General features: G+C 46.5%; 1 protein-coding gene across 1 annotated transcript in view; it reads right to left on the bottom strand.

The window, feature by feature from the left end:
• The window catches only part of IFT52 (intraflagellar transport 52), a 28289-nt gene extending 4991 nt beyond the window's left edge, over positions 1-23298 (bottom strand). The window contains exons 1-11 of the mRNA XM_037044100.1: positions 22953-23298; positions 20407-20531; positions 19453-19540; positions 16637-16766; positions 16291-16366; positions 15158-15229; positions 10198-10324; positions 8183-8269; positions 7075-7143; positions 3414-3568; positions 713-800 (exon numbers count right to left, since the gene is read on the bottom strand). Of these exons, the coding sequence (XP_036899995.1) occupies positions 713-800; positions 3414-3568; positions 7075-7143; positions 8183-8269; positions 10198-10324; positions 15158-15229; positions 16291-16366; positions 16637-16766; positions 19453-19540; positions 20407-20531; positions 22953-22973 (1038 nt within the window). The 5' untranslated portion in view covers positions 22974-23298. The remainder of the gene's footprint in view (positions 1-712; positions 801-3413; positions 3569-7074; positions 7144-8182; positions 8270-10197; positions 10325-15157; positions 15230-16290; positions 16367-16636; positions 16767-19452; positions 19541-20406; positions 20532-22952) is intronic.
• Positions 23299-23400: the final 102 nt, after the last annotated feature.

Below are 23400 nucleotides of genomic sequence, written 5' to 3'. Positions count from 1 at the left end.
CTTATTAGGCATATCTGCGGTGAACATCTGACCGTAGAGTTTGCTTTATATTTAATCACAAGCTCTTTAGCAACAGAAACTGGGGAAGCAGATGTAAATTAGTGTAGAAAGCGCTAAACTTGGAGCCAAAATTCGCAGGTATGAACCAGTGGTGTGCTGATAAATGTTTAACGGTCAGCTCTCAAAACAAAAGTCCTGATCTATAGCATTTGTGATTTTCTGTGATGTAAATACTTCCAATTTCAAGCTACCAAGAGGAAACCAAATGGCTCCAAATATTCCAGAAGGTGGTGGGATACGACAGTTTTGAAGACAAGCAGGGTAGACGCTGGGCTGGCATGCTGGGAAGTGCCCTCCGTGCACAGGAGCTCGCCCTGGGCTGCGGGGCCTGCGCGATGGCGCTGAGGGCCTGCTGCCTAGGAAACCGCAGCACACACATTCCCTCCTGTTTGCCCAGAATTCTCACTGGTGCCCTCCAACCCCACAAGAAGCGACATGTTTAAAAGCCAAAAAGGCCCATGGCCTTGGCGTCTCAGTTGGGAACTACACCAACGGGAAGAATGCTAGTAGCATGCGAGTACTTCTGGTCCCGGTGCCTGACGAGAGGCAGTGAAAGGAGCCTCGTGAGGAGTGGCATGGGTGGCGTACAGAAGGGTCCACAGCGGGGCGAACGGTGGGGTTCCACAGTGGCCCCCCCAAGCACACCACCCACCGCTGGCTGAAGGGCTGGCAGCGGCGTCTCAAACTGAGGCTGGATCAGCTGGAGAGGCTCGTGTCTCACGTTCAGCTGCTCACAGGCCCTGTGTTGGCAATGAGACAAGAAAGCGGGGTCAAGTTGAGAGCGGGTGGGCCTGGCTGGTGTGGTTCAGTGGGTTGAGTGCAGGCCTGTGAACCAGAGGGTTGCAGGTTTGATTTCCAGTCGGGGCACATGCCTGGGTTGCAGGCCAGAAACCCAGTGGGGGCCATGTGAGAGGCAACCACACATCGATGTTTCTCTCCCTCTCTTTCTGCCTTCCCCTCTCTAAAAAAATAAATAAATAAAAATTAAAAAAAAAAAAAAGATGAGAGCGGGTGGGAAGGACGGCTGACGGGTCACACTGTGCTCTTCTCCACCTGACCCGGTGGTTCAGCACTTCCGCGGGGAAACACACACAAGTGTGCTCTTATATGCAGCGTAAGACCCTTCCATGACTCTTCTCTACTGTACCAGACAGCACGACTTCACCGAGAACTGAATGGGAAAGCCCTTCCACGTTCCTACAAGCTTCGCCTGTTTACTTTCACCCAGTGAACACTGACTCAGAACTGTGTGAACTTTCTACGGGAGTTGGCTGAACTCACGTCGAAAGGAGGCAAATTAAAATAGGCCCAACTGGCCTTTCACAGTTAAGCCACACAAGCGAATGCCAATGGGTACGAAGAAAGTTCACATCTGTTTCTATGTGTAAGTGATTTCAGAAAGGAGAGACGCCTGTGACTGCAGAGAGGTGACCAGCTGGTTACTGCTGTCACCGCCTCTACTGCGCCCTGGTGCTTGAGGGAATGTTTCCTTGTAATGAGCAGAAGATCCCTGTGGAGGCGAGAGAAATAACTCGACTGAGCACCAACTAAGTGCCACATATTGTGCCCAACTCTCTGCTAGACGCTTGTTTATTTCACTTAGTCCTCAGAGTGACCCTGAGAGTGGGTGCAGTCTCTTGCAGAGGAGGAAACAGAGGTGCAGAGACGAAGTCGTTTCCGGAGGTCACATGCCCAAGAAGTGACAAAAGCAAAATAAAAATTCAGACCTGGCCAATCCCTGCCAACCAGAAGCTGTATGGCTCAGTCTACCCAGAAGGCAATGTCATTAGGGGCAGTTCTTTGCTAAAGGTCCACCAGCTACACCCGTGCACACACACACACACAGGTTCCTGTTGCCAAGTCTCAGCCCCGGGCATCCCCGCTGTGATTTCCTGCTTTCCATCCCGGGTCAGAGCTGACTGTGCTGAACTGTACTGAAGCCACGCTCGGGTGTGTCTCCTCGAGTGCTGGTGCCAGACAATGTGGGACACTGGGTTGCAGGTGACATCAGAGGCTCATTTTCCAACTGTTACCAAGTTGGCCTTGTTAGGAGTCAAGGCTAACTGCAGCTCAAAGGGCCATTAGGAATGAACGTGCTTGCCTGGACACACCTGCACGTGAGCCCACCTGGGGCTTTGCTCATAGGACCTACGTTGCTGCAGAATGTTCGCTCCCAACATCCCCACCTGCGTTCTGAAATCCCTCCCACCCCTTAAAGCGCAGCACCCAGCACAGTGCCCAGCAGACCCAAGGCCCCAGGAAATGTCTGTTGAAATGATCAATGCCTGCGTAAAACGGCCCCTCCTTCATAAAGCCTTCCCTGCTCACCCCAGTCAGAATCAAATTATCTTTCGTCATTACGCCCGCAACCTCCAGTTTTGTACTTCCTGCCTAGCATTACTGTAAAAACCGTGTATCACAGCTTTCGTCGGTCCCCTCCATAAAACCACACTCTCCAGGCACAGTGCTCAGCACAGCAGGAGCTCTGCCCTCGATGAACCTGAGAACACGAGGACGGGAAGTCAGACAAGCATCTAGGGCTGCACCCTCAGCCTTTGGTTTATCCAGATGTGGATCCCACGCCAGGCCAAAGATACTCGTAAGTTTTAGCCCCTGTGCCTGTCATTAGGGATGGAAACCAACAAAGTGGACAGTGAAACGGGGTCGAGCCCTGGCTCGACAGTCATTCAAGCCTGGTTTGAAATCCCGGCTCCCACCTTGGGAAGATACCCTTCCTCTTTAAACCTGTTTCCTGTCCTGGCTGTTGTGGCTCAGTTGGTTGGATCATCGTCTCCTACACTAAAAAGCTGGGTGTTCGATTCCCAGTCAGGGCACATGCCTAGGTTGTGGGTTCGATCCCCAGTCAGGGTGCATGTGGGATGCAACCAAGTAATGTTTCTCTCTCTCTCCCCACCACCCCTCCTAGCTCTCTAAATAAAACAAAATAAACCTGTTTCCTCAGTTGGAAACAAAACAGGTAACTCAGAGGACTACTGACAGTATTAAGGGGAAGAGGGTGACTAACCACCTGGGTTTAACCAGAGGATGCCTGGGACGTGGGACTGTCTCTGCTAAAACCACAAAAATCCTAGGCAAACCGGAACAAGCTGCTCCCCCTAAGTGCCTGACATGGCACCTGAAACACAGTGAGGGCTGACAGCATGGAGGTTGTTCCCCCTGCGCCGATGCCCATTCCCGGTACCCTGCTCTCTTTGCTGACCTCATCATGGAGCTGAGAGCATGTTTTGCACAAAACACTCACCGTGACCCCCAGCCCCGCGCCCAGGCTCACGTTTCCAAACCAAACACTCAGAACAGAGAGCAGTGCAGCCCAGAGAACCACGGGTACTGACTTGATGACCTTGGTGAGGGAGGTGATATCCAGCTGGTAAATGGACAGGTCGAAGAGGGTGGTGAAGTCCCGGGGGTTCTCATCGCCCTCCTGGAGACACACCCGAAGCCGCTCTGACAGGCTGGCTGTGTCGGGCAGCATCATGTAGTCGGAGATCTGAAAGCCACAAGAAGTTCCGTTCAGCAAGCTAAAACGAGAATTCAACCTGTCACGTCACCTGTGTCTCAGGTCTAAATCTGCAATATTTATATTCTCTTGCCACTATTCACGATCACTGACAACTAAACCTTGACTTTATGTGGAAAGAGAAACGCAAGTCCCCTGGCTCGGCCCCAGCGCTGGCTAAATCCACCTGTCCACTTTCTCATGCTGGCAGTCACCCCACGGAACACGGCTGGAGAAGCGCCTACCACCGTGCTGGCCGGTCGGCGTTTAACTTCACGATCGCTGACCTTGAGTGCTCAGCAATCAGTAGTATTCCCCCAGTCCACCCGCTTTCCCATTCTCCTATACTTTCTTTCCTTTTGTCACTTCAACCATCTAAAGTGGTTCTTCTTTATTTTTAGCTGATGATCTTATTTTCTAGTGCAGTGAGAAAACAGAGGCAACCACAAAAGAAAGTCCACAAGCTTCCACTACAACATCTACCCACCTGCCAGCACTGGGGCCACACACTCTGCTTTCTCTCCTGTCACACGTGCGAACCCGGTGGCCCCAGCACCGAGGACCCCCCACTTGGACACTAGATCCCAGCCCTTCCCAGCCAAGGACATGCACCCGGCATTGCCGGGAGCCCTCCATGATGGCGCTGCTGGGTGTTGGTAACAGTAAAAGAGCAAGGAAACCTAAACACGCAGCAATGGGAAACTGGCTAAACATACTACAGCACAAACAAGGGAAAACACAATCTTAAAAAATAACAAAAAACAAACAAAGAAAGAAACTATGTATAAACAGGAAACACCTCTAAGTCCTACTGGTAATTCTAAAAAGTCCGGAGCTGGACAGTGTGCGCTGGACAGTGTATCTACACACACCAGAAACTGCTACGGTTGCTGTCACCGCAGGGAGGAGCAACGTGGCTGGGGAAGGAGGGAAAGAAGACTACTTATTGTATACGCTTTTGAATTCCAAACTATGTGAACACGTTACTGAGTCAAAAATTAATTTAAACTGAAATAAATGCATGCTGGCAACAAGAACTCTCCTTAATGGCCCTTTGAGCTGCAGCTGGCCTTGATTCTAACAAGGCCAACTTGGTGATGGTGGAAAACCGGTCCTTTGAAGTCACCTGCAACTGACGGTCCCCCGAGTTCCAGCGCCCGCACTTGAGGAGACACACCTGAGCACTCTGGAAAGGCCAACAGGCTCCCCTTTTTCATCCGTCCCAAAGGCCAGAAACTACCCCCTCCTCAAACTTTCTGTAGACAAGAAACAAGGGGGGAGCACACCAGTCACACTCTTCCCTGCAACAGGTGGCTGTTTGAGCCTCCGACCCCTAGTGACAGTGGGGTGACAGTGAGAGGGATATCAAGGGCAGGGACTGTGTCAGGACGCAGCAAGGGGATTGGCGCCAGGCAGCTCACCCACCCGTAGGTCCGGGCCAACCCTCGTCTCTGCGCAGAGGCCTGCCACGGGCTCCGGCTTGGAACACTGCACGGCCTCACGTGCGCAGAGGAAACGTGGGAGCTCCTCAGGCCACTGGCTTTCATGACTTCCTCGCAGATTTTGAGGTTAAAACTGGTTACATAAATTCCTTCAACTCTTTCCTGAGCCGCCATTTGATTTTCTTACACATTGTTTGAAACTGAACTATACTGTCTGGGTTTGAAACCCATTTGGATATAACAAGATTTGATCTGAAATCACAGGAAGTTCAGGTTTTCAGAATTTCTTATTTTGCAATGCTACCAACCGGATGCAGCCCTTCACTCTCTGAATCCTTACAACACAAAGCCCTGGTCTCGCCAGGACTCGCACCTGGGAGACACATTAGCCTGCACGGTTTTAGAGAAAGGCTTAACCACACTGTACTCCTCTGGCTTTCCGATGCGTCCCTTCCAAACCAGTCCAGTGTCATGTGTGAGTGACAAAGGCACAGGCTCTGAACCGGGCTGACGTGGCATTAAGAATGGCTCAGCCAGGTATTCACGTAAGTGGGACCTTCCAGAGTTTACTTACCTCAGTTTCCTCAGCTAGAAAACAAGAATGCCAGACACTTAGCAGAAGCCAGGCAGCCGCCCAGAACAGGAGCAGAGGCAGTGTCTCAGGGCTGTGTCCCTCGACCCACGACACTCTGACTCGGGTCTGCGGCTGCCAGAGGTCTGTCCACTCAGAGCTGCATCCTCTGAGATCAGAAAAGCGAATTCCTGGCTGTACCCCAGTTCCTTTCTTTTGGGGGCTTCCATCACTTTTCAGGGGGAATTTAAGCAAAACAGCCATATACTGAATGCTTTAGACATGGGACCCCTCTGTTTCCTGACCTGAGTCAGCCCCTGGGCAGCCATGTCTTCAGCTGAGGGCAGACGCAATCAGGGGAAGCCACCATTTCTCAGTGCCTTCTGCCCACCTCCTGCTGCCCACGCAGGAAATCGTTTTCCTGGCATTTCAGAGGGTAAGGAGCAGAGCTGAATCAGGAGACCTGGAGGTGGGGCCTGGCTCCACATTTGTTTGAAACTGAGGTACATGGCAATCGTACAGAATTTTAGTTTCTTCACCTGTAAAATGAGTTTACCACCACCCGCCTCCCAGGGCTGTTGTGAAGCTTAGATAAGGTGGTTCGGGGGGACATGTATGGTATATAGTGTCTAGTATACAGTGATTACGGAAGTTTTCTTTTAATGCATTACAGAGGTGCACAGCACCTTTTAGTTTAATAAAAAAATTTCCATCTATGAATTCAGGCCTCACAATCACCCTGTGAGGCAGACAGCAAAGGTATCAGTGTTCCCTAGAAAACTAGGATGAAAAAGGACAAACACAACCTGCTTAAGGCCCAAGGTTACTGGTTCCCAGTCCAGTGTGTATCACCCTCCCTAGTCTGAGAAATATTGTCCTAATGCCTTCAGGATTGTTATTCCCAAAGGCAACAAAATTATAGCTTAAAAATTCAATTCAGCCCTGGCTGGCATCGCTCAGTGGATTGAGCACAGGCCCATGAACCAAAAGGTCACCGGTTCAATCCCCTGTCAGGGCACAACATGCCTGGGTCACGGGCCAGGTCCCCAGATGGGTGCCTGCCAGAGGCAACTGAATAATGTTTCTCTCTCTCTCTTTCTCCCTTCCTTCTTCTCCCTCTAAAAATAAATAAATGAAATTTCAACTCAGATGATCTTTGTTTCTTCGTGAAAAAATTATTTTTATAGCTTGCATATTTCTGAAAGAAGTATTTCCCTACGTATTTTGATCTTGAAAGTTTGGGCCAAGGACCACATTTTAAATTCCAATGACTATATACATATAATCAGAGGTTCTCACGCCAATAAATGATAGCATCTACTATTTTTTACCACATAGCTTTCACCTCTCCAAGAGCACCACACCTTGCCATCTGTCCAACAAAGTAAGAAACAAGTATTCCCTTGGAGCTGTCGGAAGTGGTGTTGAGAAGGTGAACCCGGTTCCATTTTAAAGTGTTTTTCTAATGATTCACAAGCTCCTACCTCCGGGTCCTCCGCATCGATCTGGTTGAGGTGAATGTCTTCTGTTGTAAGCCACTGGAAAACAACATCCTGGATTTAAAAAATAAAACTGGAATCACATACTTGGTTATTGGAGAAAGCTGAAGGCAGAAATACAGAATTTTATCAATAAAGAAAAAGTGAACCAGTGATTCAAATGAGGGTAGCCACCTTTCTGTTTGTGAAATCATATAAAAACTCACTATAATATCACTTTTATTATAGGAAATTTATAACTTTTAAAAGATTTTACTAATTTATTTTTAGAGGAGAAGGGAAGGACAGATACATCAGTGTGTGGTTGCCTCTTACGCCTCTCCCCTCTACTGGGGACCTGGCCCGCAGCCCAGACATGTGCCCTGCCTGGCAATCACACCAGAGACCCCTTGCTTCGCAGGACAGTGCTCAACGGAATCACATCAATGTACGGCTTTGGCACACACGGTCTGTGGCCCTTCACACCACTCTGCCAAGCAACTGCCGTGCCTGCACCTCCCTCCGTTATCAGCCAGTGACCAGTCCTATCATAACCCCTCCTAAATACCTCCCCTCACATTCACACCGTCACTACCTTCCTTCAGGTCCCCGCCCTTCTTGCCTAGCTGACTTCACCAGCCCCTGAACTGGCCCTAGGCTGCCTGCCTCCTCCTTTCCACTCTCCACCCACCGCACAAGGGGCTCTTTCTAAAACTCAGATCTGACTGTGCCCAGGGCTACTCAACACCCCACCAGGGCTCTCCAAGGCTTCCTGCACAAAGTTCAGACTCCTGAACTTTAATCACGAACCCTGACCAGGCTTGTCCCTCACCACTTCCCCAGGGTCGGCTCCCGCTCCAAGCAGACATGCTTAGAAATGCTTGGCACACTCTTCTGGATTTACGTCTTGGTCTCTCACGCTCTCTCTCGTTGTGTTATATAGTCCCAGAGTAGAGATTATGCCTGACTCAACTCTGCATTCTTAGCACGTGGCACGCGATGGGCTCTGAACAGCTGGCCGTGGGTAACAGATGAATGGGGCAGTACATTTTTAATGACGTGAAGATCACACCTAACACACTGTACATCGACGTAATGAAGGAGAAAGGCTTACCATGATTTTGCTGTTTTCTTCTTTATCCAAGTACTGGTCACTGAACATGTGACATGAGCCGAGCACTGCCAGCTTCCCACCTTGGTTCTGCGGATGACAAAGCAGTGTCAGATACTCTTGACCCCAAGACGCACCGCACACATCCGAGTTTCCAAACACTTGTCGTCAGAGTTCCGTACACGGTAATACAAATCAGTGCCAGTTCTCATCAGGAGTTTAAGTCTAGAAATACCAACTATGCAATAACCACCTTCCAATCTGCTTCTAATTCCATTCTATTGCATTATTTTTAATTTTATGTGCCCCAGGCATGAAACAGCTCTTGGCTGCCAACACAGGCATCGAGCTTGGGTAAGCTAAGGACTGTACGTCTGCCTTGCCCTGACCAATATGTGAGCAACACCTGCTTCTCAGGTTAGACACTTCCATGCTCTATTTGACCTGAATAAAAGACACTGTGAATTGGCTCTATGGCATTCCCCTATTATTATCTTACACACAAAGACCATAACCTCAAAGGAAAATAAAAAGATAAATCCAAAGAGAGTTGAAGACATTTTCAAGTACCAAAACAGTATTTGGTCACAAGCATGAAAAAGTCACAAAAGAAGTAAGTTAACAAAAAATACTTCAGTATCAGGATTTTAAACAAATCAACATGGTTTTGCCTATTAGATCACTAATACGACAAAAACGACTAAAAAGAGTGTTGGTCAGGTCTAGGAGGCAGAACAGAAAGCCTGGGAGGAGGATGACGCGGCCTTCGGGGGGGGGGACAGCGGGCAGAGGGCAGCCCCCCGAGTTCTGGAAGCGCCACCACACTCGGCACAAAATTTTGTGCCTCGTCTCCGCTCCACCAAATCCCACTGACTAGGCCAAGTAAAATCTTTGTGCAGTTAGGAAACCAAGTAATTATAGTTCAACCACCAAAAGTCCCTTAAAATAGTGTCTCATTAGTGTTGTGCCTATAAACGGATTCTTCATGTAAACCAACCCTTCGGTCATTTAATAACACTTTAATCTTACAACAAGGTTTCCAGCTGTCTGGGAGAGAACGACCACTGTAACAGCTACAGGAACTCAGTTTAAGCATCATTTTGCAAACATATCAGAGATACTTACGTCATGATAAAATGAGGTCAGAGCTACTTAGTATGGGAGGGAAAGGTAATATTACCTAAATCCCACAAAGAAAATCAGCACTGTGAGGAAGCAGAGACATCTGGGTCTCTGGGGGGAAACTAAAAGGTCAGCTGGTGAATTCTGTGTCTTGGTGGACGGATGAAGGTAACTTCAGCAGAACAGGGATCCAAAGGCAGCGGCAAGGCTGGGCCACAGTGAGGAGGGCTGTGTCCCCTGGGACCACCTGTCCCCACGTTTTGTGGGGTTTCCAGAACGAGAACTGGATGAGCAGTCTTCTGATACGTTTTCCCGGGATAAACTGAACTAAAATACGGCAGCACAATTCTGCGCAATTTTTTAAATTTTATTTTTCATTGGATTTATTGGGGTGACATTATTTAATAAAATTATACTGGGTTCAGGTACGATTCTGTAAGACGTCACCTGTGTATTGTCCTGTGTGTTCACCACCCCAAGTTGAGTCTCCTTCCACCACCATTTATCGCCCCTTCACTCTCTTCCACCTCCCCCACACCCCTCCCCTCAATTCTGTGCTATTTGGTCTATTAACTTGACCTTTTTCTGAACAGATTCTCTTACACTGAACGTGAGAGGCCACGGTCATAGACAGAATGAAAAGTTATTTTAAGAGTTAGAGTACAAGTAGCCTCATGTTATAGTGAAAAAGCTGTGGATTTAGATTGATAAAAACTCTGTTTAGGCCTGAATCCATCAATTACCCCATAAATAAAATGTAGATAATTGAAATATTGCTTTACAACACTGTCATGTAGAGCAGTGAGAAAATACATGGAATCACTCTAGAAATGGTGAAGTAGAGTTACTATTCCGAAATAAAACAACACACCCACCCTACCTAGCAAGGGCTGTACCTTGGAGTGGTAGAAGGCCAGGATAGGTCTGTTGAGCGGGAAACAGACGGAGCCCGTGGACAGAACGGCCACTGCGGGCTTCATGACACTCAGTGTGGCACCGAAGGGGTACACAAAGGTGAGGGCCCTGCAAGACATTAAAGAAACACTCCACCTCTTCCAAATATTGAATAAAAACATTTTCAAGATAATCTCAGTGTTTCTTCAGCAACTCACCATCAAACACAAAATTTCCTCACAGCTTTGGTTTGTTAACACAAAAAGTGGTATAACTCTAGCTACGAGTTCAATGACACACTTTAAGAAAATGAATGTACATTTACAATTGTATGTGCCCATGAATGTAGCTGTCAGAACTCAAGGAGCCCCTACGGAGGGGAAGGACGGGGAGCCTCATCTAAGAATGGAACTGGGGCGCTGCGTGCGCCTGCCCTGTACAATGTCTTCCCCGTCCTCAGAGATCTGCCCGGCCCCTTCCCTAAGAATGAACGCCTCCGTAAGAAGAGCGTGGTACTAGGTGAATGCTCAGGTGAACGGAGGCGAGTGTCTACCCCACCTGGACACTTCCGCCCTGGCCTGCAGTGGAGCCCTCCTCCCCTCCCGCTGCCCCAAGTGAATCAGCTCGATTCAGACACAGTACACGTGGAGCGGGTGTGTGGGGACGGGGGAAGCAGGATGTAGATCCTGGGGCACAGCCAACTCGTGCGGGAGGGACGAGGGGTTCACAGAAAGAAAGCTGGGGCTCTGCAAAGGCAGCTGTTTGAGGGAAGAGCTCTCAGAATGAAGAAAAATGGGAAGGTTAAAACGAGAGCATAGCCCTGGACAGCGTGGCTCAGTTGGCTGGGGTTCGTCCCTGGTCAGGGCACCAACCAAAGGCAACTCTCCCTCTCTTCCTCCCTCCCTTCATCTCCAAATAAATAAGTAAATAAATAAATAAATAACTGGAGCATAAAGTTAGACACTTGCAAGGCTGGAGGGCAAGGCAGTTTCCTATGAAGAGTTTAACTTCCCTTTCCCCTTAGGCCATGAGAAAATTCTTTTTAGCTTACATGTAAAATTGTTTCTTTCCAGTGTTAGTTGTCCCCATTCTTTCGGTAAAGTCTCACCTATTCCTTTTACAAACTGCTGATGAGTAAGATTAGCTGGGTGAAAAGTTGGGGAAAGAACTTTCTGGGAGAGGGTACAAATATGTAAAGGCCCGAAGGGGAGCATGAACTCAGCCTGCCTAAGGAACTGAGACACAGGCAATGTGGCTACAGAAGTGAGAGCAGGAGAAAGGGACAGGATAAGACACTGGGCTCAATGAACGTATGTGACTCCAAGAAGCCAGGACACCTGAAAGCACAAGGTAGGACTGACTGCCCACATCTCAAAGCCCATCCGGAGGCTGTTCTGCTTCCGGGTCAACCGGAAAACAAAAAACCAGCCATCAGCCATCTGCCCCTCACCACAATTTCCAAGGAAGCAGTAATGCAACAGCAGGCAAGGTACTCTTCCTTGTACCACTAAGCGCTGTCGCAGGTATGAGCTCACTAGAGCTTCCCAGCAACTTCGTAAGATTATTACTGGTCCCACTGCAGGTACAGAAACAGAAGCCGAGAGTCACTTTGTCCTAGGTCACCCTGCAAGTAAGACACTGAGCCAGGTCAGTGAGCCAGAAGTGGACAGGGAAACAGACAGGGCCAGTTAAAGTCCAAGCAGTTTGCAGCCATCTACGAAATCCCATCTTCCCCAAACCAAGGATACTTAGGAGGAAATGGTTTACACTTCCCCTCCCCAGCCAGAGGGCCACAGTTTAAATCACCCTATTCAGGTAGATAGATACCAGAAATCCAATTAGCCCCATTTGTACCAACCACACCCAACAATGGGTGAATTCTAGGGAACTAATCTCATTTTGGTGCATCAGCAGGAAGCTGATGAATATTCTATTGAGATCCTCCCCTAAAATTCCCCCCTTTAGAAAACAGGTCAAAACCCTCAACACAAAGCCCCAGCTGGCTCTCTCTGGAGCACACCCACACCTTTCTCCCCTCTCAAGTGGGCGCCTCTACTTTTTTCTCCTAAACTCTAAGGGGCCCCGGGAGACGTGCAAGCAGGGGAACAATGACAGCTCGTCCTGGGCTTCAGCCTGAACCCGTCTCCAAGGCCCCTGTTCTCGGACTTCTCAGTGAGCTAATGGCAGCCCCACCAGGCTCACTTCTGTCCCTGTGACTTTCACTTCTCAGTGAGTCCACACAGCCCAGCGTGGCCCACCTCTTTCCTGTAACGCTGCTAGAGATCCAAAGGAGAGCCCCCCACCCGGGCTCTCTCCTGNCTGGCTCTCTCTGGAGCACACCCACACCTTTCTCCCCTCTCAGGTGGGCGCCTCTACTTTTTTCTCCTAGACTCTAAGGGGCCCCGGGAGACGTGCAAGCAGGGGAACAATGACAGCTCGTCCTGGGCTTCAGCCTGAACCCATCTCCAAGGCCCCTGTTCTCGGACTTCTCAGTGAGCTAATGGCAGCCCCACCAGACTCACTTCTGTCCCTGTGACTTTCACTTCTCAGTGAGTCCACACAGCCCAGCGTGGCCCACCTCTTTCCTGTAACGCTGCTAGAGATCCAAAGGAGAGCCCCCCACCCGGGCTCTCTCCTGTTGCTTCTTCTATCCCAAGCCCTCCCTTGTCTCACTGTCCCCAGCTTTAACAAACGAACTCTCAGAACCACCTGGACTGCTGGTGTGACATCTTCCCTGCAGGAAGTCAACCCACACACTACAGGCCGGCCTGAGGCAGACCCACTCTGGGTCCAGGTCCCTTTCTGGTGACAATGTGAAATCAGGAATTTCTTAACTCCTTTTAACTCCAAGCCTACAGCTCTGTTACCTACACGAACTGGATGAACTAATACAAAGCTCATGCCTGTGCTTCGGTGCATCTCTGAATGCCAACGTTTTAATTCTATTGTATACTTTGTTAGACATTTTCCCCTGTATAACCTTCCTTGGCTTCATACTAAGAAAGATCTACCCGACTATAAGATCACACACAAAAATTCACCTATATTTTCTTTTCTTTTTTTTTGTTTATATTTTTATATTTAAAATTTTAATCCATCTGAAATATATTTTGGGGTATGGTGTGAAAATGGAAATGTTTTTCCAAATGGTTAGCCAAAATGATGCCATCCATGCCTCAGTAATTTGAATGTCACTTTTGCAATAAAATAATCCCAACCCTCCATTTATATTTTTGGTCCAATTTTAATTTGTTTTATTACTTTTCGACTACCTCTGCATTAGTACCAAATTACTTTAATTCTAGAGCTTTGAAAGATGCTTTAACTACATAAAAGCACTCAACTTTTGTGGGGCAAAGTACCCCAAAATAAAAATGTAAACTGGGAAAAATAGTTGCAGTGCATGGAGGGTTTACAAATAAGACAGACCATCAGCAGAAAAGTAAGCGGTAAACAGGAAACTCACAGAGTACAATCAGCCAATAGACCCTGGAGGCCACACCACTTAGTCATCAAGGAAGTTGGAGTTAGAATAAAGAGATGCCATTTTCACTAGAATGCTGCAGGCTGGCTCCGGAAGAGAAAAGGGTGTGTTCTGACCATCCCGTGCCACAGACGGCCCGGAGGGCAGGCTGGCCAAGCAGCACTTTTGGCAAAGCGTCAATTGGGAGACCTTTGACCCAGAAATTCCAATGCTAAAAATCTAAACCACTGAAACATTAGCACAAGTGCACAAAAACTGTACCCACAAAGATGTTCACTTTGTGCTTTGTTATTTACAGTAACAACATGGAAAAGAAGTTAAAGAGTACAGGCCCTGGAGCAGACTGGGTAGCTCGGTCACTAAACTATGATTAAGCTTTAGTTAATCATAGTTAGTAACTTAGTTAGTAACTATTAACTAAGCTTTAGTTAATTAATCTGTTATCTTGTCTATAACCTCATAGGATTGTTGTGAGGATTAAGTGAGGTAATACATGCCAGTCACACAGCAAGTGCTTGACAAATGTTAGATGGTATTATTAAAGCAAAATATTACATATACTGCCCTGGCTGGTGTGGCTCAGTGGAGTGCCAGCCTGCAAACTGGAAGGTCACTGGTTCGATTCCCAGTCAGGGCACCTGCCTGGGCTGCAGGCCAGGTTGCCGGTTGAGAGCATGTGAGAGGCAATCGATCAAGGTTTCTCAGTTTCTCCCTCTCTTTCTCCCTCCTTTCCCTTCTCTCTAAAAATAAATAAATAAAATCTTTAATAAACAAAAATATTATAAATTACCTAAATGTTCTATAATAGGTTAGATAAATTGAGATAAATCTAATTTTATCTAGTCATTATATATGTAAAAGAATCTAGAAACCTAAATACCATACTGTTAAGACCAATTATTATTATTATTATTATGGATTTATAGTGAAGGTCTTCTATTTTTTTTTCTTCAGAAAAAAAATCTATTCTTTTTTATATTTTCTTCAAAATCCTTTAATGTGTGGCTTGATAGAAACCTATTTTTTTTCAAAGATTTTATTTATTTACTTTTAGAGAGAAGGAAAGGGAAGGGAAGGGAAGGAGAGAGGGAGAGAAACATCAATGCATGGCTGCCTCTCATGTGCCCCCCCCACTGGGGATCCGGCCTACAACCTAGGCCTACACGTGCCCTGACTGGGAATCAAACTGGTAACCTTTTGGTTCTCCCCGTTGCTCAATCTGCTGAGCTACACCAGCCAGGGCAGAAACCTACATTTTTTAATACCTGCTTCTGCTTTCTTTTTTTTACCATTGAAGATTTCTGGTATCAGTTTAAGGGTATTCAGCATAGTGGTTAGACAATCATATATTTTGAACCGTTTGAATTGTTTTTTGGGTGAGAATCACTTCCGTAATCAAAAGCTCTCCATTCGGGAAAAGAACACCCTTCAGAGCAACAAAGGCCCTTTCTGCAGGCAGCCTCAGAAAACACACTCACTGGGCATCGTTCCCACTGCCCTCCTCGTCGAGGATGCCAGGCACCATCTTCCCTGCAGCTCGGCTCATTTCCCTTGGAAAAAAAATTAAAATCTCGTAAACTAAAAAAATTTAGAAATTCCACACTCCGCTCATTAGTAGCACAATCTAGATGCAAGGATTTTGCAGACTTGTTCAAGATACAATTCTCGGTAACTGAAGGTATACACCCTCTACACAACTACACCTCTTTTGGAAAACTTGCCAGAGTTAACATTAAAGTATGAGGATCAGTTCCTGTTTCTTCAGACCTAAGGGAAGAGTCCATATACTCAACCCATATTCTAGTCTAGTATTCTAGACTCTGTATCATCGACCCAGCGGAGCACCTGGGTTTAAGTAGCAAGTTCAAGTGTAGAACGAATCATTTTTAATACAGGGAGAAGCTCACAGAGGGCACCTGACGTGGTCCCCTCATGTACTCATTTCCCACTTCCCCAAAGCCTGTAAATTATGTTTCAGGCTCCAGTGACCAGAAAAAACTGACTTCGTCCCAGGTGCCAGGGGTGGAGAAAATGACCTAGCTATGCCATCAGGACATGCTCTGCCCTCTGCCACAGTGACCCGTCAGGAGTCTCGGGACCATTTTTGATGGGAATGCTGGGACCGAGGCACACACACCCTCCTTCCCGAGATGGTGCGGCGGGTGGCGGTGACTCTGAGAACCATTACACCTGCTCAGCCTACACAGCCAGGACAGCCGACCCAAGAGAAGTACAGAGAAGCGGAACTGCAGCCCTGTGTGCCCATTTAACCCCCATCCAAAACGTGTCCTACTCCTGGGCTTTTCAATCGCATGAGTCAATAAATCCTATCATTTAATCCCATTCGAATAGGATTTGCTGTTGCCTGTAAGTGCACGTATTCCAACTGAAAAAAGGGTGAATGTGGAGTGAGGTTTCAAAAGATGGGAGGAATAGAAACTGATGGATGAGAAGTAATACAGTAAAATAAATTATACAATGAAAGCATAGAAAACAAAAGGAAAAGAGAAAAGAAGGGCTAGTGAGAAGGATGTGGGAGAAGAGATGAGGGAAGACTCACGTAGGAAAGATGAGTCATTTATAAAGACAATTCTACTTTCGACATGCTTACCTATTTAACACTCCATTGGAAACCAGCGCTTCTTTAGGATGGAAATACTTATAATATACATTTCTAACCACAGCATCTTTAAGGGGAAAACAGAGGAAGGCGCATTTCACATTAGAAGTTTGGTATTAGAGACTTAAATCTGAAAGGAACTCTAGTCCTACCCCTCTCACTTATAAACAGAAGCCGCCCAGACCCAGAAGGTCCAGAGTACGAGTAAGGCCACAGGACCAGACCACATACCCCCACAGCCCAAGGCTCTGGCCACTGTCCCAGTCAGCCCACAGGGCTACAATATGAATAGTAAATAGGAAATGATTGCTTCTGTTAAATTAATAACAATAATTACCACTATTAACCATGATTCCATACTCTTCTAGGAGAAAGTTAATATTGGTGTCGAATCTGGACTCCCCACCCTCTCCCAGCATCACCAGGATGTCTCCACCGCCGTCCAGGTATTTCTTCAGGACCTCAAACTGCACGAAGGAAAACACAATCTGTGAATGTGCTCAAAGACTTCTGTCTAACACACTATGAATAAAACCTTTACTTCCTGAAAAGTGAACACTTTGAAACTATGTGGCACTTAAATATAAACGTACGTAAGACAATATAAAGTGTCCTCTCTATGTAGCATTTCCAAGCTTGTCTTTGAACACAAAGCTGCAGCCCTGGCCAGGCAGCTCACTTGGTCAGAGCGCCGCCCTGACACAGCAATGCCGCCAGGCTGACCCCCAGTCAGGGCACCTATGAGAACCAGCCGAGGAGTGCATGACCAAGTGGAACAGCAACTCATGTCTGTCTGTCTCTCTTCCCCTTCTTCTGTCTCTCTAAAGCCAATCAATTAAAATAAATAAATAAACACAAAGCTCCAAAATAATCAAACTGAATGGATATTTTCCAAGTTGACTACCTAGAGAGCAAATCAGAGCGGGAAACTTTGAGCTAAAGGAAGCTCAGCGGCCTCCTCCATTCAGCAGCAACCCTGCTCCTTAACTTACGAGATGCCAACTGCGTCTGCTCTCTCCTGACAACCAGAAAGGCCTCCAGACAGTGCCAAATGTCCCCAGGCACTGGTCTCTGACCTCTCCCTGGATGCTCTCTCTTTCATGAGGCTGCTTGCTCCCTGGCCAAGACCTGGTCACTCCTCCGTCTTCCCTGGGTGAAGGGGAGAAACTACACTGGCGTTAGGCTGAGGCCTGACAAGCAACGAAGCATTCCTTTGCAGGCCGCTACCACTGGGTGAGCGTCTCCCTCAGAGCCTCGCTGGGTAGGGAGCTGGCCACCGGACGAGGTGGCCTTGCAATCAGGTTAAGAAAAAAAGGACAACAGGAATGCTGCCCTGTAGACCCCCTCCCGTGCTCCCCCGCAAAGTAAGAGCAGGAGACCTTCACCTGCCTCAGTGCAAGGGCCACACTGCCCTCACCTTGCCTTCACCCGCTTCTCCCCACAACCCTCTCTGGGTACCAAGGCACTTCTCCAACTCTCTGTGGACTCTTCCTGGGTTCTGGATTTTATGTTTTTCTAACTACGGTAAAATACACATAAGATTTACCATCTTAACCATTTTAAGTGTACAGTTCTGTAGTACTAAGTACATTCACACTGTTGTGCAACCAACCTACAGAACTCTTCATCTTGCAAAACCAAAACTCTACAATTAAACAACTCCACATTTCCCTCTTCCACTCCCAGCCCCTGGCAAGTACCATTCTAATTTTCTCTTTATAAATGTGACTCCCCTGGGTACATCATATAAATGGAATAGTACAGTATCTGTCTTTTTGTGACTGGCTTATTCACTTAGCATACTGCCCTTAATATTCATTCACTTTGTAGCATGTATCAGAATTGCCTTCTTAAGACTGAATAATAAATCACTGTATATACAAGGTCTATCCTGAAAGAGTCCAGCCATTGTTAATATAATGAGAACAGTTTGTACAACATTGATGTAGCCTGGCAGCCAAGGAGAGTGAACTGGAATGCGCATGCGTGAATGATGAGGACTACACTGTACTAGTTGGTGGGGGCAGTAGACGCCATTGAATGAGCACGTGAGCCCAAGGCACGTGTACTGTGTGGCCATCCCACTCAAAATGACCGAGTAGAGCAACAAATCTGTATCCAATTCTGCGTTAAGCTTGAACATTCCTCTGCGAAAACTGCTCAAATGATTCGGAAGGCCGCAGCTATGGGCAACTGGTGATTGGCAGCTCCATCACAACAATGCACCCGCTCACACATCATGTCTCATGCAGTTTTTTGGTGAAAGATCAAATCACCCAGGTGACTCAGCCCCTCTACAGCCCAGATTTAGTGCCCTGTGACTTGTGGCTTTTCCCAAAACTAAAATCACCTTTGAAAGGGAAGAGATTTCAGACCATTGATGAGATTTAGGAAAATATGACAGGGCAGCTGATGGCAACTGGGACAACTGTGTGAGGTCCCAAGGTGCCTACTTTGAAGAGGACTGAGAAGGCATCACTGCCCTATGTGCAATGTTTCTTGTATCTTCTCCAATAAATGTTTCTATTTTTCACGATACGTGGCTGGATACCTTCTGGACAGACCTCGTACACGCCACTTTTTGTTTATCCTCTCACCTGTTGGTAGACATTTGGGTCACGCCCACCTTTCGGCTGTTGGGAATAACGTAACCGTGGATGTACAAATAACTAACTCTTTGAGATGCTGCTTTCAGTTCTTTGGGATACATGTACATCCAGAAGTGAGACTGTCGGCTCACGTAACCCCACTTTTGATTTTGAGGGACCACCTGGCTGTGCGAGGTGCAGTTTTCTTTTCACTGCCAGGGCACAGGGCTCCAATTTCTTTACGCCACTTGGTATGTGTGTTCTGGGTCTCGTCTATTCCATGAAATGAAATACAAAATGGTTTAATTTAAAATGGGACTTCCCTATTTTCAGAGCAAAAACATGGCAAAGGGGTACAGCTGACACTGAATGAGCCTGCAGTGCAGGTCCGACACTTCACATGCATCAACTCATTTAATCAGCTCAACAATTCGACGATCAAGAGGGAGATGAAGTCATCACCTTAAGGCAACAGGTAAGCGACCAATAAGAATTCAAGTCCAGGACTTCAGAGCCCATGCTCCTAACCACCTCATCATAGTTCTTGCTTGCGGGTATTTCTTACCTCGGCTGCAGTGAATTTTTCCCTTGGCCCAGATGTAATCCACAGTTTCACCCCAATTAACTTCTCAGATGTGATTTCATCCTTTAAGCTACAAATATGATTTTAAAAGCAAGGGTTAGATCCATAATTAAACCAATTTGTGAGCCATATTAGTCTCTAGGCTGAATGGGAAAAGAGGGGCCATAGAGGCCCAGAGATGAAAGTATTTAAAGGTACCCAGTCTAGCCGCTCTCCCAAAGTGGGAATCCCCTCTACAAGCTCGCACCTGAGTTACTGGCCTCTGCTCAGATACTTCCTATAAGTCAAATTAAACTGTGCTAGAGCATAGAGAATCCTCCAACACTACTGCAATCAGCTCTCCTACTAGCTTGTATGATTATGTATCCTTCCCCACTAAGAAAAACTACACATCTCCCTGGCTGGTGTAGCTCAGTGGATTGAGTGCAGGCCTGCAAACCAGAGAGAGGACTGAGGTTCGATTCCTAGTCAGGGCACATGCCTGGGTTGCAGACGGGTTCCCAGCAGGGGAAACACAAGAGGCAACCATACATTGGTATTTCTCTCCCCCTCTCCTTCCCTTCCCCTCTAAAGATGAATAAATTACATCTTAAAAAAAAAGAAAGAAAAACTACACATCTACAAAAATAGAGAAATATTCTCATTTTCCCTTTCTCTAAATTGTACAACTGACACAAGTTGAAATATGCAAAAAGCCTCTAACCTCTTAAAAAGTTGCATATGTATCATTTATAATTTTTTATTTGTGACTTTAGGGACAAGCTGATAATATGCTAATTGCCCATTTCAAAAGAGATATTTTAATAATTTATTTACTTCTGAATGATCTTTGTATTGAGCTCTCCCACCTACACAATCTGTCTTACATAAGAAAGTAGACTTTCACTTTTAACCAGCAGGCTATTATCTGGAAGGGAAAACAATTCACAAGGTCACCTCTGAATTTTCCAGTTGCTCCGAAGTCGCTTCTGCATGGATTTATAGCCATTGGTGGTGGTAAAGACTTCCTTTTTGTACACATTGAAAAGAATGGTGCTCCGCAGCTCTTTCTCCATGGTTACCTATGGAAAAAAGAAGGGATCAGAAAAAAGAAACAATAAAAAATATTCCAAAACACCCCAAAAGGAACAAAATAGTCTATTCCTTCTAATTTAATGAGAAAGGGTGTGAAGCTGCAACCTACCTATGAAATCTCTGCAGTTCTCGAAGGTTGAGAGTAAAATGCAGACTCATGGCTGCAGAAACCCAAGGCCAACGCTAGTGACCAGCCTACTCCCGTGGCGCTGCCCCGCCATCACCCTGCCCTGGAGGGAGACCATGATTCCGCACTGCTCACTACTGTTAACTGGGGCATATGGTCTTCTAGATTCTTTGTATACATACATTAACTTACAGATGTATTTATGANTCTCTGCAGTTCTCGAAGGTTGAGAGTAAAATGCAGACTCACAGCTGCAGAAACCCAAGGCCAACGCTAGTGACCAGCCTACTCCCGTGGCGCTGCCCCGCCATCACCCTGCCCTGGAGGGAGACCATGATTCCGCACTGCTCACTACTGTTAACTGGGGCATATGGTCTTCTAGATTCTTTGTATACATACATTAACTTACAGATGTATTTATGAAACAGGATCATATCATATGCAGTCTTTTCCAACACTTTTTTCACCTAACCCTGTATCTTTCACACCTTTCCATATTGGTACATAGGCGTCATTTTTTAAAAACTGCTGCACAATATTCCATTTTATGGATGTACCATTATTGATTTAACTAGTTATATACAGACTGACATCTTTTTTTTCAAAATTTCTGGTAGTAAAACAATGCTGCAAATATCAACCATCCTTGAGCATGACTTTAAAAAAAAGGTTTATTTATTTTTTAGAGAGAGGGGAAGGGAGGGAGAAAAAGAGGGAAAGAAACATCAATGTGCGGTTGATGGGGCCTCTCACATGACCCCCACTGGGGACCTGACCCGAAACCCAGGCATGTGCCCTGACTGGGAATTAAACCGGTGACCCTTTGACTTGCAGCCCACTCTTAATCCACTGAGTACACCAGCCAGGGATGAGCATGAGCATGTCTTTGAGTACTTTTCATATTTGTAGAATAAATTCCTACCTGTTGAATGACTAAATTATTTCCATACTGCCCTCCAAACAGTTGTAATTTTCACTTCCGCTCATACTTATCCTGTTTCTAATCACATTCATCTCTTCTAAGATAGGCATCCCCCACTATTGTTTAATTAGCACTTTCAAACAGTGAATGGCCATCTTTCACTATGTATATTGGCCACTTGTATTTCTTCTGATTTTCTCATCCATGCACTCTCCTTATTCTTCTATTGGGTTTAATATTTTTCTAATCGATCATTCAACAAATACTTTCACAAATTTATTTGTCTTTAGATGTAGCTTATGGGAGTTTGTTTGGTTTGGTTTGGTTAAATTTTGCAGGTCATACAGAGGTTTTCATTTTATAAAATCAAAAGTTTTCATCTTTTCCTTTTGGGCTTCTGGATTGTATGATACATTTTGAAGAGTTTTTGCCATGCTAAGATTAATGCACCCAATGATGCTTTCCTCCTGTATTTTTATGTCATTTTTAAAATTTTTGGTATTGGAATTTATGTTGGTGCTCAAAATGAATTTGTTGTTTTTTACTAGAAAGCTGTCTGACACCAATCCAACTTTTCAATGCTGATTTACAACATCATCTACCAATATCTGGATTTCATTCTGAATATGATATATTCTATCTGACTGTAAGTTTCTGCTCAGTTCCATACTATTTTAATTACTGTCACTTTACACGTTATAATTTCTGGTCGTAGTGGAGAGCTAATCCCCGTTATTACTCTTAATTTTTAGATATTCCTAGCTAGTCTCACATATTGACTTTTGCAGTTTAACTTTAAAATTATTTTGGCAGGTTACCAAAAACTGCCCCCATGAACCCACCACAGCTATCTTTTCATGATTCACCCCATCCCTGTGCGTGTATACAATATTCTATTCTGCTTTCTCCAGTTCCCTACAGGAAAAGTCTTCAAAGTCTGTCGCACGGTTAAGTCATAATTAACTGAACCACTGGCTTCATGGCCATCTTCAATTCTGTGCCATCACAGATATAACTGTGATATAACTGGAATTTACTGCTGCTTTGCCATTATTTTCACTCTAGAACAGATTCCGAAGAGCAGTATTTCTAGGAAAAGGGGATGAGCATAATAAGCTGTTATGAGTCCTTCTCCAATGTTCTTTCATACCCAGCAGGACCACTGAAAATCCACGGAGCAGGAGGCAAAGGACACTCGAACCCAGCCCAGGGTCCGGATTCAGGCCTATATGTCCAGTTTACCCAAGATGACCTCTATTTTCCATAAGACTGGCCCAGAGGTCCCCAGGACAGTCCGGCGAGACCCTCGCCAGCGCCAGGCCGCCCCAGCCAACCCATGACAGTTGCAGCTCTTCCTACCTGAGGCCCAGTAACCACCATCTTCACCTAACACCGCCCAGCATCCTGCAGCCAGGTATCCAAGGCCGCTTAGCAACAGGGAGGCCGAGAGGCAAGCTCGAAAGGCGTGAACCCGGGAGTGGTTGTACCTCCGGAGCCACGTGATGACGACAGTGCTGAAGACGCCAATGAGCCTCGAGCGTCAGGTGGTGGTGGCAGGGGGCGGAGCTAACATGGGACCGTACCATTATTTTGCTTGAGGGCTAAATCTACATAAAACGAGAATTTTTATGCCAAATATAAAACGATTTAATTGGGTCCTTAGTATCAACTCTTATAAACAATAATAAAAGTGGTAGGTCCCAAGCGCCTAAAGTTCGTTCGACCCCGCGGGAAGAGAGTAGTGAAGGCTCCCGGCGCTGGGAGACGGGTTGTTGAAGAACGTCCCAGCCCGGGCCCTAAGAGCGCA

This window comes from Sturnira hondurensis, unplaced genomic scaffold (assembly GCF_014824575.4).
Source record: "Sturnira hondurensis isolate 20B ecotype Veracruz unplaced genomic scaffold, ASM1482457v3 Scaffold0004136, whole genome shotgun sequence".
Taxonomy (NCBI): Eukaryota; Metazoa; Chordata; class Mammalia; order Chiroptera; family Phyllostomidae; genus Sturnira; species Sturnira hondurensis.
Note: the sequence above shows the minus strand (reverse complement) of the source record. Positions and strands in the feature narration are given on the sequence as shown.